General features: G+C 46.2%; 1 protein-coding gene across 4 annotated transcripts in view; it reads right to left on the reverse strand.

The window, feature by feature from the left end:
* Positions 1-753: 753 nt before the first annotated feature.
* LOC110496698 (enhancer of filamentation 1) overlaps positions 754-18,843 on the reverse strand; it is a 64,401-nt gene continuing 46,311 nt past the window's right edge. For 2 of the 4 annotated variants that reach the window (XM_036953538.1, XM_036953536.1), the window contains exons 3-7: positions 11,629-11,727; positions 11,213-11,368; positions 7,840-9,048; positions 3,803-3,892; positions 754-1,612 (exon numbers count right to left, since the gene is read on the reverse strand). In XM_036953538.1, the coding sequence (XP_036809433.1) occupies positions 1,049-1,612; positions 3,803-3,892; positions 7,840-9,048; positions 11,213-11,368; positions 11,629-11,727 (2,118 nt within the window). In that variant the 3' untranslated portion in view covers positions 754-1,048. The remainder of the gene's footprint in view (positions 1,613-3,802; positions 3,893-7,839; positions 9,049-11,212; positions 11,369-11,628; positions 11,728-18,843) is intronic. The other 2 variants (XM_036953537.1, XM_036953539.1) reach the window with 2 other exon arrangements.

The following is an 18,843-nucleotide window of genomic DNA, read 5'->3' on the forward strand; positions in this document are numbered from 1 at the left end:
AAAATCTCACATTTTGACTCATCAGACCATTTCCACGGGTCTAATGTCCATTGCTCGTGTTTCTTGGCCCAAGCAAGTCTCTTCTTATTATTGGTGTCCTTTAGTAGTGGTTTCTTTGCAGCAATTAGACCATGAAGGCCTGATTCACACAGTCTCCTCTGAACAGTTGTAGTTGAGATGTGTCTGTTACTTGAACTCTGTGAAGCATTTATTTAGGCTGCAATTTCTGAGGCTGGTAACTCTAATGAACTTATTTCCTGCAGCAGAGGTAATTCTGGGTCTTCCTTTCCTGTGGCGGTCCTCATGCGAGCCAGTTTCATCATAGTCCTTGATGGTTTTTGCGATTGCACTTGAAACTTTGAAAGTTCTTGAAATTTTCTGGATTGACTGACCTTCATGTCTTAAAGTAATGATGGACTGTCGTTTCTCTTTGCTTATTTGAGCTGTTCTTGCCATAATATGGTCTTGTTTTTTTACCAAATAGGGCTATATTTTGTATACCCCCCTACCTTGGCTCAACACAACTGATTGGCTCAAATGCATTAAGGAAAGAAATTCCACAAATGAACTTTTAACAAGGCACACCTGTTAATTGAAATGCATTCCAGGTGACTACCTCATGAAGCTGGTTGAGAGAATACCAAGAGTGTGCAAAGCTGTCATCAAGGCACAGGGTGGCTACTTTGAAGAATCTCACATATAGAATATATTTTGATTTGTTCAACAGTTTTTTTTATTTGTTTAACACATGATCCCATGTGTGTTATTTCATAGTTTTGATGTCTTCACTATTATTCTACAATGTAGAATATAGTAAAAATAAAGTAAAACCCTGGACTGAGTAGGTGTGTCCAAACTTTTGACTGATACTGTGTATAAAAACATTCTACACAGAAATAGAGCCAAATATGTACAGAACAGCCCCCCCCCAAAAAACTCTTAAGATTAACAACGAGCAATATACATATATAGATATATATATATACGGTATATACACATAGGATGCTATGGTGCAATAGAAGGGATCAGGTAGTGACAACACAAACTATCACAAAGCAGCCATCTGCAGCAACTGTTGTTTGAACTGTTGAGCGTGGTGTGAGAGATCCGTGACTCTGTCCACCATGTCCTGAACGGCGGCTGTGTTGGGGTAGTGCAACGCGGCCGTCTTAGTGGCTCCCACCACAGTCTTCAGCAGGTCGCAAAGCACATTGCTAGAGTTCATCACCCGGTTGGCCACCTCGGGCGTGGCTGCCTGCCTGGACAGAGTGTCCCCAATAAATACCAGTTTGTGAGTGCTGAGGATGACAAACTTGCTGTGTGCCACAAAGATGCGGGGCGGCTGACCAGCGCCCACGCAGCCGAAGAAAGCGTCCACGGCCTTGAGCAACGTGACAAAGTGCTGCTGGCACTGCTCTGCGTAGAAGCCCAGCAGCTGACGGTCCCGCCCACACAGCTGGGCCCTGCCTCCTGTCAGGGAGGGGGAGGGAGAGGAGGAGGTGTCTGACGGGGAGGAGGAGGGGCCTGTCGGGTGCTGGTGGGAGATCCACTGTGTGATGTCATTCTCCACTGGTTTAATCACCTCTTGCTCCAATTGCTTGAACTGGTTCATCTGTGAAGGTTGAAAGAGAGTGGATATTTCTTTCTTCATATTTACACAAACTAGTTAAGGATTGTGGCGAGACGGGAGACGGAAATCTCTCGTACACAATAAACATGATGAAAATACATCCTACCTGTCAATTCCATCATATTAGTATAAAACAGAAGGAATTCTCATAATTTTTCCATAGAGAGCGTAACATTAACATTGAAGTAATGGAGGATTACAGGAGCGAAAAGGTTAATCTCCTCTTCTATGTATGTGTGCCCTGAGGCCTGCCTGGTGGGCTGCTCTGTCAGAGGGAGACAGATGTTCATGCAGTACATGTTGGCGCTGCTTTGTTCTAGGTACCTTCTATGAACCCATGCTAGAAAGGTCATCCACTGCGTGTTTCATTGAATCATGTTTGTTCCATAAATGATGTGAATAGTACAAAACAGAGAAGAACAGAACAGAGAAGAACAGAACAGAACAGAGAAGAACAGAGCAGAACAGAGCAGAACAGAGACAAACAGAACAGAACAAAGGAGAACAGAACAGAGAAGAACAGAACAGAGAAGAACAGAACAGAGAAGAACAAAACAGAGAAGAACAGAGCAGAACAGAGGAGAACAGAGCAGAACAGAGACAAACAGAACAGAACAAAGGAGAACAGAACAGAGAAGAACAGAACAGAGAAGAACAGAACAGAGAAGAACAGAACAGAGAAGAACAGAGCAGAACAGAGACAAACAGAACAGAACAAAGGAGAACAGAACAGAGAAGAACAGAACAGAGAAGAACAGAACAGAGAAGAACAGAACAGAGAAGAACAGAGCAGAACAGAGACAAACAGAACAGAACAAAGGAGAACAGAACAGAGAAGAACAGAGCAGAGAAGAACAGAACAGAGAAGAACAGAACAGAACAGAGACAAACAGAACAGAACAAAGGAGAACAGAACAGAACAGAGACAAATAGAACAGAACAAAGGAGAACAGAACAGAGAACCTACTGGGCACAGATGTCAATTCAACATCTTTTCCAAGTTATGTTCAACGTAATTTCATTGAAATGACATGGAAAAAAACTTGGATTCAACCATTGTCTGCCCAGTGGGACGCCGCCAAACTTACCCTCGTAAAACTGACTATCCTACCGATCCTCGACTTCGGCGATGTCATCTACAAAATAGCTTCCAATACTCTACTCAGCAAACTGGATGCAGTTTATCACAGTGCCATCTGTTTTGTTACTAAAGCAACTTATACCACGCACCACTGCGACCTGTATGCTCTAGTCGGCTGGACCTCGCTACATGTTCGTCGCCACTGGCTCCAGGTCATCTACAAGTCTATGCTAGGTAAAGCTCCGCCTTATCTCAGTTCACTGGTCACGATGGCAATACCCACCCGTAGCACACGTTCCAGCAGGTATATCTCACGGATCATCCCTAAAGCCAAAACCTAATTTGGCCGCCTTTCCTTCCAGTTCTCTGCTGCCTGTGACTGGAACGAATTGCAAAAATCTCTGAAGTTGGAGACTTTTATCTCCCTCACCAACTTTAAACATCTGCTATCTGAGCAGCTAACCGATCGCTGCAGCTGTACATAGTCCATCGGTATATAGCCCACCCAATTTACCTACCTCATCCCCATACTGTTTTTATTTACTTTACTTTTCTGCTCTTTTGCACACCAGTATCTCTACCTGCACATGACCATCTGATCATTTATCACTCCAGTGTTAATCTGCTAAATTGTAATTATTCACTTCTATGGCCTATTTATTGCCTACCTCCTCATGCCTTTTGCACACAATATATATAGATTATTTTCTTCCCTACTATGTTATTGACTTGTTTATTTTTTATTGTTTACTCCATGTGTAACTCTGTGTTGTTGTCTGTTCACACTGCTATGCTTTATCTTGGCCAGGTCGCAGTTGCAAATGAGAACCTGTTCTCAACTAGCCTACATGGTTAAATAAAGGTGTTCTCAACTGGCCTACCTGGTTAAATAAAGGTGTTCTCAACTGGCCTACCTGGTTAAATAAAGGTGTTCTCAACTGGCCTACCTGGTTAAATAAAGGTGTTCTCAACTAGCCTACCTGGTTAAATAAAGGTATTCTCAACTAGCCTACCTGGTTAAATAAAGGTGAAAAGAAAAAAAGAACAAAGCAGAACAGAACAGAGAAGAGGAGAGAGAAAAAAACCTTTACCTGTTCCTGTCCCAGCTGCACCTTGCTCTGTTTAATGATGTTCTCTTTCTCCAGGAGCTCTTTCTGCTGACGCTCAAAGTCCTCTTTTCCCTGAGAAGAAACGAGAGTGTGAGAACTCAACTAAGAAAGCAGACTTAAACAGAATAGGGTGGCTACATACATAGGGTGGCTACATACATATGGTAGCTACATACATAGGGTAGCTACATACATAGGGTAGCTACATACATAGGGTAGCGACATACATAGGGTAGCTACATACATATGGTAGCTACATACATAGGGTAGCTACATACATAGGGTAGCTACATACATAGGGTAGCTACATACATAGGGTAGCTACATACATATGGTAGCTACATACATATGGTAGCTACATACATATGGTAGCTACATACATAGGGTAGCTACATACATAGGGTAGCTACATACATAGGGTAGCTACATACATAGGGTAGCTACATACATAGGGTAGCTACATACATATGGTAGCTACATACATAGGGTAGCTACATACATAGGGTAGCTACATACATAGGGTAGCTACATACATAGGGTAGCTACATACATAGGGTAGCTACATACATAGGGTAGCTACATACATAGGGTAGCTACATACATATGGTAGCTACATACATAGGGTAGCTACATACATAGGGTAGCTACATACATATGGTAGCTACATACATAGGGTAGCTACATACATAGGGTAGCTACATACATATGGTAGCTACATACATAGGGTAGCTACAGTGCATTCGGCAAAGTATTCCGACCCCTTCTCTTTTCCACATTGTGTTACGTTACAGCCTTATTCTAAAATGTAGATTTTTTTTCCCTCATCAATCTACACACAAAACCCCATAATGACAAAGCAAAAACGGGTTTTTAGAAATGTTTGCTAATTTATATTTTAAAAAAATAAAGAATTCAGTATTCAGACCCTTTGCTGTGAGAATCAAAATTGAGCTCAGGTGCATCCTGTTTCCATTGATCATCCTTGAGATGTTTCTACAATTTGATTGGAGTTCACCTGTGGTCAATTCAATTGATTGGACATGATTTGGAAAGGCACAGACTTGTCTATATAAGGTCCCAGAGTTGACAGTGCATGTCAGAGCAAAAACCAAGCCATGAGGTCGAAGGAATTGTCCGTAGAGAGCTCAGAGACAAGATTGTGTTGAGGCACACATCTGGGGAAGGGTACCAAAAAAGTTCTGCAGCATTAAAGGTCTTCAAGAACACAGTGGCCTCCATCATTCTTAAATGGCAGAAGTTTGGAACCACCAAGACTCTTCCTAGAGCTGGCCGGCTGGCCGCCCGGCAATCAGGGGAGGGGGCCTTGGTCAGGGAGGTGACCTTTATGGTAGAGTGGCCAGACGGCCTTTATGGTAGAGCCAGACGGAAGCCACTCCTCAGTAAAAGGCACATGACAGCCCACTATCGGAGTTTGAAATAACATTTTATGGTCTGATGAAACCAAGATTGAACTATTTGGCCTGAATGCCAAGCGTCACGTCTGGAGGAAACCTGGCACTAGTACTAAGCTGAAGCATGGCGGGGGCAGCATCATGCTGTGAGGATGTTTTTCAGCGGCAGGGACCGGAAGACTAGTTAGGATCGAGGGAAACATGAACTGAGCAAAGTACAGAGAGACATGCTCATACTCAATAAGACTTGAGGCTGTAATCGCTGCCAAAGGTGCTTTAACAAAGTACTGAGTAAAGGGTCTGAATTCTTATGTAAATGTGATATATATATATTTTTTTTATAAATTAGTAAAAAATTGGAGAAACCAGTTTTTGCTTTGTCATTATGGGGTATTGTGTGTAGATTGATGAGGGGGGAAAAAAAAACAACAATTTAATCAATATCAGTATAAGGCTGTAACGTAACAATATGTGGAAAAAGTCAAGGGATCTGAATACTTTCCGATGCACTGTGCACACAGAGAGTAGCTACATACAGATTGTAGGTACATGTATACTTATAAAATACATAGCCTCATTCAACCTTTACTTGCATTCCGCTCGATTAAGATCTGCCTCTTCCTTGATGAACATATGGTACAACCCAATAGGCTGATACAGCCTGACTTCCTCTACACTGTAAGCAGCTAGCACACACATCCTGAATACCACCAGATCATCCAAGGGTCAATAAGGGTCAACTTTCCAAGGGTCAATAAGGGTCAACCTTCCAAGGGTCAATAAGGCAGCAACACACCTTAGAAGCTGTAAAGGAATTTCACATCCAAGCTCTCATACATACATCAGGAATCACGTCTTGACATGAGTGGCTAACATCTTACCTACAATGCCTTGCAAAAGTATTCACCCCCTTGGCATTTGTCCTATTTTGTTACATAACAACCTGTAATTTAAATGGATTTTTATTTGGATTTCATGTAATGGACATACACAAAATAGTCCAAATTGGTGAAGTGAAATGAAAAAAATGACTTGTTTAAAAGAATTACCAAAACAGTTAGAAAGGAAAAGTGGTGCGTGCGTATGTTTTCACCCCCTTTGCTATGAAGCCACTAAATAAGATCTGGTGCAACCAATTACCTTCAGAAGTCACATAATTAGTTAAATAAAGCCCACCTGTGTGCAATCTAAGTGTCACATGATCTGTCACATGATCTCAGTAGATATACACCTGTTCTGAAAGGCTCCAGAGTCTGCAACACCACTAAGCAAGTGGCACCACCAAGCAAGCAGCACCACGAAGACCAAGGAGCTCTCCAAACAGGTCAGGGACAAAGTTGTTGAGAAGTACAGATCAGGGTTGGGTTATAAAAAATTATCCGAAACTTTGAACATCCCACGGAGCACCATTAAATCCATTATTAAAAAATGGAAAAAATATGGCACCACAACAAACCTGCCAAGAGAGGGCCGCCCACCAAAACTCACAGACCAGGCAAGGAGGGCATTAATCAGAGAGGCAACAAAGAGACCAAAGATAACCCTGAAGGAGCTGCAAAGCTCCACAGCGGAGATTGGAGTATCTGTCCATAGGACCACATTAAGCCTTACACTCCACAGAGCTGGGCTTCATGGAAGAGAGGCCAGATAAAAGCCATTGCTTAAAGAAAAAAATAAGCAAACACGTTTGGTGTTCGCCAAAAGGCATGTGGGAGACTCTCCAAACATATGGAAGAAGGTACTTTGGTTAGATGAGACTAAAATTGAGCTTGTTGGGTTTGCACTGTCTGGCGCAAACCCAACACCTCTCATCACCCCGAGAACATCATCCCCACAGTGAAGCATGGTGGTGGCAGCATCATGCTGTGGGGATGTTTTTCATCGGCAGGGACTGGGAAACTGGTCAGAATTGAAGAAATGATGGATGGTGTTAAATACAGGGATATTCTTGAGGGAAACCTGTTTCATTCTTCAAGAGATTTGAGACTGGGACAAAGGTTCACCCTCCAGCAGGACAATGACCCTAAGCATACTGCTAAAGCAACACTCGAGTGGTTTAAGGGGAAACATTTAAGCCCAGACCTCAATCCAATTGTGGATCTGTGGTATGACTTAAAGAATGCTGTACACCAGCGGAACCCATCCAACTTGAAGGAGCTGGAGCAGTTTTTGCCTTGAAGAATGGGCAAAAATCCCAGTGGCTAGATGTGCCAAGCTTATAGAGACATACCCCAAGAGACTAGTTATACACTCTCAAGTGTTCTGTTTTTTGCCTTATTTGTTGTTTGTTTCACCCCCCTAAAAATATTTAGCATCTTCAAAGTGGTAGGAATGTTGTGTAAATCAAATTTTACAACCCCCCCCCCCCCCCAAAATCAAAATTTAATTCCAGGTTGTAAGGCAACAAAATAGGAAAAATGCCAAGGGGGGTGAATACTTTCGCAAGCCTTTGTAGCTACCTTTTTTTGTCTTAACTAGCTACCCTAAGTTGAATCCTCGACTGTACGTTGCTCTGGATAAGAGCATCTGTTAAATTACCAAAATGTAATGGAAATGTAACATCCAAGTGGTGAGTCGGGCTAGAGTCAGAGTCAGAGTCAGTCATACCTGCAGATGGACGTAGTCATAGTCCTCCATCCAGCTCTTAACACACTTCTCACTATTGTTCATGTTGCCTTTGTCTTGGCTGGAGGGCACAGGAAAGGGCTTGGTGTGGCCCCTGTAGTTATCACTATCTGAGGGTGGAGAGGTTAGAGGGTGGATGACGGCCTCCTCGGGCGTACCACCCCTGGGGTAGGAGGACCCGTTCATGGTGGGTGCTCGTCTAAATAGCAGCTCAGCATTACCCCCCACGGAGGAGGCCAGCTGCTTGGCGTCGTCGGGCACCGTCCTGGACACCATGACAAAGCGATCCAGGTCGTCACTCTTGATCTGGTGCTTGGAGGCGCTGGAGGTGGTCACGGTGTTGAGGGCCCAGCCGCAGTTCTCCAGGCTCTGGTAGGTCTGCAGGATGATCTGCTGGGAGTCCTCCAGCCTACCCAGCTGCCTCCTTAGCTTACTGTGCAGGCTGGGGTCTGACAGGGCAGTGGCGTTGGCCGCAGCACCCCTCCCAAACACCACAAAGTCTGCCAGGGCTGCCCGCACTCGGTCCAGCACGGTGCGCACCTCGTTGGTATGGCGCTCCATGAAAGGGTAAGTCCTCCAGTGGGGGGAAGAGGCCAGGCTCTGCAGGGCCCCGACTGAGGCCTCTACCGCCTGCTGCTGGCGGCACAGCCTCTGGACGGCCTGGTTCACATCCAGGGCCAGCCGGCCCTCAGCGCTGGAGACCGTGGAGGTGGAGGAGGTGGACATGGAACTGTGTGTGGAGCCCGTACTGGAGAAGGACAGGCGATTCACCCCATCAGTCACGTCCCCCAGAGCAGGGGGGATGTCATATATGCCTTGGCCCTTCCCCCTGTCCCTCTCCTGGGGGGTGGAGCGGTGCTGGGAGGGGGGCTGCTGCATCCCCCTGGGGATGTCATACAGGTCCCCCCGAGGCACCGCCCCAGAGAGCTGGTGGGAGGGGGGCGGCACGTCGTAGATTCCCTCGTTGTCATTGGCGATGGGGCGTTGGAGGTGGTGGGGGCCAATTGGCTGGGAACTGGGGGGGAAGTCATAGTTGGACTGGGGGGACAGGGAGGCTGAGGGCTTGGTAAAGGTGGGAGGGGGTACGTCGTAGATGCCCTCCTGTTGTTTGTGTTGTTTGAGAGGCTGGGGGAAATCGTAGTTCCCCTCCTGGAGGGCTGGGGTGTTCCAGCAGGGAGGCACAGAGTACACCTGTGGGGACAAGACAAACATTTGTTGAGTGCCTCAGACTACAGTAAGGAGGGCAGTAGACAGCGATTCAACCAACAATGCCTCATAGCTACAGACACACAGCTTACCCATATCAATATCATAGTTACAGACACACAGCTTAGCCATATCAATATCATAGTTACAGACACACAGCTTAGCCATATCAATATCATAGTTACAGACACACAGCTTACCCATATCAATATCATAGTTACAGACACACAGCTTACCCATATCAATATCATTGTTACAGACACACAGCTTACCCATATCAACATCATAGTTACAGACACACAGCTTACCCATATCAATATCATAGTTACAGACACACAGCTTACCCATATCAATATCATTGTTACAGACACACAGCTTACCCATATCAACATCATAGTTACAGACACACAGCTTACCCATATCAATATCATAGTTACAGACACACAGCTTAGCCATATCAATATCATAGCTACAGACATACAGCTTACCCATATCAATATCATAGTTACAGACATACAGATGACCCATATCAATATCATAGTTACAGACACACAGCTTAGCCATATCAATATCATAGTTACAGACACACAGCTTAGCCATATCAATATCATAGTTACAGACACACAGTTTACCCATATCAATATCATAGTTACAGACACACAGCTTACCCATATCAATGACAAGCACACTTTGCATCACAATATTTTTGTCAGATATTGAGGAACTGAAAGTACTGTTTAGTTTCTGTTGATTCTATATGTGTTAATCTAAATATGGTGTCTGTCTATTCCTCTAATTCTTCCCCCATGATAACTCCATATCAACTTGAATATGACAAGCATTATAAGCAATAAACAGCTAGACCTTTAAAACCAGTATAGTCCTGACAGAGTGGAATAAGGATTGTGAGGTACAGTAAATATCATGCAGCATTAAAGCGGAGTTGTATAAATAAAATGAGTGAGCTGTAAGTGATTTCACTCAGCTTTGAAATCCACTCCTGAACCCAAAATGTAATTAGGAGCAACACAAATAACGGGTTCCCACATATTTCATGTTATTACAAAGCAACTGATGTCCCTAAACCTTGACTGGTCCTGGAACGCTGGTTATTACAAAGCAACTGATGTCACTAAGCCTTGACTGGTCCTGGATAGGCCTGGAACACTGGCTATTATGATGTCATTAAGCCTGCTGGCCCTGGATAGGCCTGGAACACTGGCTATTATGATGTCATTAAGCCTGCTGGCCCTGGATAGGCCTGGAACACTGGCTATTATGATGTCATTAAGCCTGCTGGCCCTGGATAGGCCTGGAACACTAGCTATTATGGTGTCATTAAGCCTGCTGGCCCTGGATAGGCCTGGAACACTAGCTATTATGATGTCATTAAGCCTGCTGGCCCTGGATAGGCCTGGAACACTAGCTATTATGAAGTCATGAAGCCTGCTGGCCCTGGATAGGCCTGGAACACTGGCTATTATGATGTCACTAAGCCTTGACTGGTCCTGGATAGGCCTGGAACACTGGCTATTATGATGTCATTAAGCCTGCTGGCCCTGGATAGGCCTGGCACACTAGCTATTATGGTGTCGTTAAGCCTGCTGGCCCTGGATAGGCCTGGAACACTAGCTATTATGATGTCAATAAGCCTGCTGGCCCTGGATAGGCCTGGAACACTAGCTATTATGATGTCATTAAGCCTGCTGGCCCTGGATAGGCCTGGAACACTAGTCATGTCTCAAATGGCACCCTATTCCCTACATAGTGCACTACTTTTGGCCACTCCTTTCTACCACATCCCTATTGGCCCTGATCAAAAGTATGCACTATATAGGGAATAGGGTGCCATCTGGTACATAGCCCAAGAGAAGTAATCATTTATTCATTGACTTTCCCTGCGAGAGAGAACGCTATTTTGGCAGGCAACGCTTTCATTTAGGGAACTGCAAAGAAGTCATAAATATGATAATTTGACATATTATTCATTTATTACCAGGCAATTAAGAGGAAAACTAGGACCTGTATCAATAAACGCATAGTAACATTCTCCAGACATAAACGGCTACCGCTTCTTACAGGCCTTCTGTATGCTGTCTCTCCATGTGGGCAGTGTTTCTGTGTGTAGTATGAGTGGTCCCAGACATACCCCTTGTGTGGAGGGAGGGATATCGTAAACCCCTTGTGTCCGAGGGTCCATTTGAGTGGATGGAGGAATATCATAGATTCCTCCTTGGGGACGAGCATTCCCATGTTGTCCGGGAGAGTGTGAGTCCATCAGTTTCCCAGGAGGAATGTCATACACCTGGAAAACACGGAGACATTCCCAAATCAGGATACCATAGATGACATTACATCTACAAGGCAGAATTAGCTATGTGAAACACAGAGGCTGTGTCTGAAATCGCTTCCTGTTCCCTTTATAGTGTTTGGCCATGTCTCTGCACAGCTGCGTTTCATATACAGTAGCTAATTGCATACGGTGAAAGATTCCATTTTGGAATAGTCCTGACGGATTGAAATAGGCATTGCTATAGACCGCGTGTAGTTGAGTGAGACACATACCCCCTGTGGTCTCATTGGAGGAACGTCATAGAGGTCCTGTTGGTTATGCTGACCAGCGCTGTAGGCATAGGACTGTCCCACTCCTGTCGGGATCACCACCTGTCCACACCAGGGGCGAGGCAGGAAGAAACAAGACATGACAACAGGTTCATGACAGTTCCAACAGCCCTACGAATGCTTAACCTCTATACCAGTCAGTTTGTTTCATGTTGTCATGCCAACGAGTGGCATGATGTCACAAACAGACTGGTACCCAGGCAACCAAGTAGTGGCATGATGGCACAAACAGACTGATACCCAGGCTACCAAGTAGTGGCATGATGTCACAAACAGACTGATACCCAGGCTACCAAGTAGTGGCATGATGGCACAAACAGACTGGTACCCAGGCTACCAAGTAGTGGCATGATGGCACAAACAGACTGTTACCCAGGCTACCAAGTAGTGGCATGATGGCACAAACAGACTGATACCCAGGCTACCAAGTAGTGGCATGATGGCACAAACAGACTGGTACCCAGGCTACCAAGTAGTGGCATGATGGCACAAACAGACTGGTACCCAGGCTACCAAGTAGTGGCATGATGGCACAAACAGACTGGTACCCAGGCGACCAAGTAGTGGCATGATGGCACAAACAGACTGTTACCCAGGCTACCAAGTAGTGGCATGATGGCACAAACAGACTGATACCCAGACTACCAAGTAGTGGCATGATGGCACAAACAGACTCGTACCCAGACTACCAAGTAGTGGCATGATGGCACAAACAGACTGGTACCCAGGCTACCAAGTAGTAGCACGATGGCACAAACAGACTGGTACCCAGGCTACCAAATGCTAGCCCCACATACTGTATATTCACCCTGTATGTCCTATGAGTTGATAATGTAGTCCCTGAGTCACTGTGACTCTAAACCTGCACATCTCTCCTGACTATCATGGCTGGGTCACATTCATTAGAGCACACAATAGTAAAACGTTTTGCAGTGGAAATCAAAAACAGATGTTTCCTATTGGACATGTTCAAGCATTCCCCCCTGCCCTTCCTGCCTTTCTCAGTCTGTTTTCTTACGTTTGGTGACCAGTGTATATGAATGACCCTATTCTCTGTTAGTGTCCCAAATTGCAACGTATCCTACTTTTGACCAGGGCCAAAAGTAGTGCACTATATAAGTAATAGGGTTTGATTTGGGATGCAGGCCCAGTCAGTCCTCTCCTTATGTGACCCTGCAGCAAATAATAACGACTCAGACCAAATCAGTCCTGACTGTGCATGTCTCGGCTTACTCACAGAGCGCCCTCCAAACCCAACCATGTGATAAACAGAAGCCTGGCAAAGCAAAGGGCCAATGATGTGAGAGAAGGCTAGATCCAACCACTTAGGCAGGGGCGCTATGGCCAGAAATGTCACAGGAAAGCCATGGCGCGCGTCCCAAATGGCACCCTATTCCCTATGTAGTGCACTGCATTTGACCAGAGCTCAGCCAACAGGGCTGGTGCCAGAAACAACAAAAGAAAAAACTAAAGCCATATGAAGTAGGGGACTGAGCTGTCATGAGGTGTGATGCTGCAAGTGAAAACAGACGTCCCAGGACATGGGTGTCACTTCGGGTCCACGAGAGAGGAGAGACAAGAAAGAAGGAAACAGCCCAAAAAGGCAGTAATGCAGTGACAGCTTCTTCCTCCCTTTCCAGCATTTTCATTCATGGGTCTCTCATTACACTCACAAAAGTTACAAATAGAGACATTTCGAATGTCATATTATGGCTATGTACAAAAGGGAAAATAAATGTACCTAAATATGGGTTGTATTTGTTGTATGAATCTTCCTGCTGCTGCGATGGCAAACTGTGGTACTTCACCCAATAGATATGGGATTTGTTTTAGAATTCTTTGTGGGTCTGTGTGATCTGAGGGAAAATCTCTCTCTCTCTCACTGTCCCTCCCCCATACCCCTCCATAGACACACAACCCACTAGCATCGCCACACTGGAACACGCAAGGTTCACTGACAGGGCTGGAAAACGGGACCCATACATACGCCTTCCAGTTACAACAACAGAGAGACTGCCTGTGAGGGGGGTGCGTGTTGGTGGCAGGGAAGTCAGGCGCAGGAGAACAAACTTGGTATAAACGGAGATCTTTAATAAACGCTGACAAAACATCCAAAATGAACAAAATAACAAAGTGGGTACAAAACCCGTCGAGCACCAACACTAAATAGCACATCTCATACAAACTAAACAATCTCCGACAAGGACATGAGGGGAAACAGAGGGTTAAATACACAACATGTAATTGATGGGATTGGGAACCAGGTGTGAAGGAAGACAAGACAAAACCAATGGAAAATGAAAAATGGATCAGTGATGCCTAGAAGGTCGGTGACGTCGACCGCCGAACATCGCCTGAACAAGGAGAGGGACCGACTTCGGCGGAAGTCGTGACACTGCCTCTCAAATGGCAACCTATGCCCTAAGTAGTGAATAGGCTTATAGGGCTAGGGTCAAAAGTAGTGCACTATATAGGGAATAGGGTGCCATTTGGGATGCACACAGAGGTCTCTTCTCTGTCTCTTCGTCTGAATGATCAAAGGTATAACCCCAGCATTATACCCCATCCATCCACCCGACTAAGATGAATGTCTCAGTGGACAGAGACAGGGAGGGAGAGAGAGACAGAGAGACAGAGAGGGAGAGAGCGAGACAGAGAGGGAGAGAGAGAGAGAGACAGAGAGACACAGAGATAGAGACAGAGAGAGACAGAGAGACACAGAGATAGAGACAGCGAGGGAGAGAGAGAGAGACAGAGAGACACAGAGATAGAGACAGAGAGGGAGAGAGAGAGAGACATATAAAGACAGATGGAGAGGTATAGAGAGGGGGAAAGGGATGAGAGTAGAGAGGAATGCCATTCAACCCAGACCCTGACTGAAGACCCTGAGTGAAGACCCTGGGTGAAGACCCTGAGTGAAGACCCTGAGTGAAGACCCTGAGTGAAGACCCTGGGTGTAGACCCTGAGTGAAGACCCTGAGTGAAGACCGAGTCGATGTGGAGGTTTGTAACAGGGGGTACCGGTACAGAGTCAATGTGGAGGCTATATACAGGGAGTACCGGTACAGAGTCAATGTGGAGGCTATATACAGGGAGTACCGGTACAGAGTCAATGTGGAGGCTATATACAAGGGGTACCGGTACAGAGTCAATGTGGAGGTTATATACAGGGGGTACCGGTACAGAGTCAATGTGGAGGCTATATACAGGTGGTACCGGTACAGAGTCGATTGACTGAATACCCTGAGTGAAGACCCTGGGTGTAGACCCTGGGTGTAGACCCTGAGTGAAGACCCTGAGTGAAGACCGAGTCGATGTGGAGGTTTGTAACAGGGGGTACCGGTACAGAGTCAATGTGGAGGTTATATACAGGGGGTACCGGTACAGAGTCAATGTGGAGGCTATATACAGGGGGTACCGGTACAGAGTCGATGTGGAGGCTTTATACAAGGGGTACCGGTACCGAGTCATTGTGCTGAGGTACAGGTTATACAGGTGGTACCGGTACCGAGTCAATGTGCTGAGGTACAGGTTATACAGGATGTCCGTTATTGAAACATGGGAACAAACAATCCTGCTACATTCTATTTCTCTCACACACACACGTACTACCAGATACAGCAGCCAGTTACCCTCTGGAAAACGTCCTGGACTAGAAGGTCCTTGTTGCTTTCTCCGTAGTCCCTACTACTTCCTATGGTGTGACTTTGTGTGGGAAAGTTGCAGCGAATGGACATAGAACACAAGGAGATCTCTGTTTGCGGTTCCCCTCTCTCAAACTCAGTCCATAGAGATGGCTAATACAGTACCTGTTGAAGGCAGAAAGCCACAGGGACCAGTCTGGACACTCAACAGGTACATGTCAGAGTCTGTGTCCTATACCGGCCCCCTATACCCTATACAGTGCACTACTTTTACCAGATCACGATGGGCTCTTTGTTAAAAGTAGTGCACTATAAAGGGAATAAGGTGCCATTTGGGACGTACAGCCACTTTGTGCTCCCTTCTTTCTGTCACTGGGTCCTCTCAGGCGATGCCAGACGCATACTGCTCATGTATTTCCCATATACACCCTCTGTTTACCCAGCAAGCTTTGCTGTTGCGGCAGGCCCGGCCAGGGTACTTGGAGCTCCTAATGGTGGTTGGGTAAATATTGACCAGACTTGTTCTTTAAGGAAGAGGTAACTTTGTGTTCGTGTAACTTTGTGTGGAGGCAGGTAGGTGTGCGCGTGTGTGTGTGTTTGCTTGTAGGTGTGAGTGTGTGTAAAAAGACCCACTATGAGACTATCGTCTCATTGCTCCATCACACGCTGATGACCTGATGACACGTGTCAACGGGCCCATCAGACCTGTCAGTGGTGGCCGGGTCACAGTAATGGTGATAATGACGCTTCCAACAATTGACCCCTTTGTTCCAACCGAATGGGATGATTCTATCTAATCTATGGTTTCCATTCATCTATTCGTCCCCCATCCCTTTGTTCATTTTGGACTTCGGTGAGGGTTTTTTCATCTGTTTGGGCCCACAACATGTTCTGCTCGAGGCCAGCTAAAGTTCAGAAGCCCAAGTCTACGTGCCTTCGTCCAAGTCTTTTAAAAGAGTATGTGAGCACACTCGTTCGGTTCGGCTAGCTGAGGTCTGCTTGGCACCTTTACCCAGCAGTACTGAAGCATGCCGACACCTTTACCCAGCAGGACTGAAGCATGCCGACACCTTTACCCAGCAGAACTGAAGCATGCCAACACCTTTACCCAGCAGGACTGAAGCATGCCGACACCTTTACCCAGCAGGACTGAAGCATGCCGACACCTTTACCCAGCAGGACTGAAGCATGCCGACACCTTTACCCAGCACGACTGAAGCATGCCGATACCTTCACCCAACAGGACTGAAGCATGCCGACACCTTCACCCAACAGGACTGAAGCATGCCGACACCTTTACCCAGCAGGACTGAAGCATGCCGACACCTTTACCCAGCAGGACTGAAGCATGCCGACACCTTTACCCAGCACGACTGAAGCATGCCGACACCTTTACCCAGCAGGACTGAAGCATGCCGACACCTTTACCCAGCAGGACTGAAGCATGCCGACACCTTTACACAGCAGGACTGAAGCATGCCGACACCTTTACCCAGCAGGACTGAAGCATGCCGACACCTTTACCCAGCAGGACTGAAGCATGCCGACACCTTCTCTCATATTACCTACCATTCCACCATCCCCACTCACCCCCCGGCTTCCATCCCCCATCTACTGTTCGCCTCTGTCAGCTTTGTCACTGAGGGAGGGCAGGAGTCATGCAGGCAGACTCCAGGATACATGTGGGTACCAGTGAAATTCAATCTGCTGCCACCCAATAGGTGATTCAGAACGTAGAGGAGAGTGGTTTTTCCTCCTGTCACTCCAAAGAGAAGGGCCGTGGCAGAGTTCCTTTAATAGCCATGCCTCTTGGTTTCAAGGGGGGCACCTGCAGTTGCTGAATCACAGTCGGATAGCTTTACAGTGTTATTATAGGTTACTTTTCCAGCTTTTCGCCTAATGTTCCCATCCACAGCTCCACAGTGGCCTATTAAAGTGACAAACTAATTAATGCAGGCAATTACGTGGACAAACCCAAGAGGCCGCAATCGGCCGTCTCCATGACGACGGTGTGACCATGTGGCCAAATCAAAATCCAAACAGAGATTGGACATAAAGAGGGGCAAAAGGGAGCACACACACACACACAGATTACATCGCTAATAAGGATAATATTTTATTCCCTCTGATCAAAGGGCTTCTCAAGACAGGACCCAACTTTAATGTGATTATGCTAATGATGGCACGGCCATTTCCTGTTTGCTTTCCAGAAATTAATTAATTATTAAGATGTTCCTGTTGACTTTGTTATTCATTCATTATTCAGATGTCCTTCTTGACTCCTGAGAAAGTAAAAAAAGGCGGGAAGAGGGGATGAGAAATGTCTGGGCTGAACCCTGACCCCTGCCAGCATAGATGTTAAACATGGGAAAATGTAAGTTACCTTTCAGCCAAGCATTTCCTGTCCTTCTTTACTTTCACTCCTAGTTCTTACTCCTTTGCATTGCAGAACTTTTCCGGAAATGGTCTCTCTCTCTCTCTCTCTCTCTCTCTCTCTCTCTCTCTCTCTCTCTCTCTCTCTCTCTCTCTCTCTCTCTCTCTCTCTCTCTCTCTCTCTCTCTCTCTCTCTCTCTCTCTCTCTCTCTCTCTCTCTCTCTCTCTCTCTCTCTCTCTCTCTCTCTCTCTCTCTCTCTCTCTCTCTCTCTCTCTCTCTCTCTCTCTCTCTCTCTCTCTCTCTCTCTCTCTCTCTCTCTCTCTCTCTCTCTCTCTCTCTCTCTCTCTCTCTCTCTCTCTCTCTCTCTCTCTCTCTCTCTCTGCGGTGGCAGGACGGGCCAATGCCTTTTCATACAATGAGATTTATGACCTTGCCCTGGGTCAAATCACGCAGGCCAGTGATTCGTCACCACGGCGACAACAGAGAGCAGACAAGTGTCTAAAGGAGTGGAGCGCCACAGGAAGGAATCATTCATTTATCTGCTGCTGGGGCCCTTCCACACATGATTAGAGGGAGAAAATATGTCTGTCAAGCCTCACAAACAAGTCCACACAGTACATTAGTGCTTAACCTGGTTAAAATCATCTTATCAAGCTAACGGACGGCTCAGTTACCCAAGCAGTGCACTTCCTCAATCCTCTGTGACTTGTGGGAGTTGATTAACTCAGTCCCTCTGTGTTCCTGTCTGTCCTGCTGGTATGTCCATAGTCCACATCAGTGAATAATAGAATCTATAATATATGGGTATTTAACATAGTGACAGGAAGGACCCATAGAAGGAGCCTTGTAAGGCAGGATGTGAAGCAGAGGAGGCGTTCCAGCCTGGTAGGAGTAGATAAGAGGCTTGGCGGGGCCTTTGAACTTTAACCTGACTCCGTCTTTGAGCGCTGTGACCTCACTGCCTGACTCACGCAGGGGGAATTACAGAGAAACAACCAGGACGTCAAAGAGAGAGAGAGAGGGAGAGAGAGAGGGAGAGAGAGAGGGAGAGAGAGAGAGGGAGAGAGAGAGAGGGAGAGAGAGCGAAAGCGCGAGAGAGCGAGAGAGAGAGAGAGAGAGAGAGAGCGAGAGAGACAGAGA

Source organism: Oncorhynchus mykiss, chromosome 18 (assembly GCF_013265735.2).
Source record: "Oncorhynchus mykiss isolate Arlee chromosome 18, USDA_OmykA_1.1, whole genome shotgun sequence".
Taxonomy (NCBI): domain Eukaryota; kingdom Metazoa; phylum Chordata; class Actinopteri; order Salmoniformes; family Salmonidae; genus Oncorhynchus; species Oncorhynchus mykiss.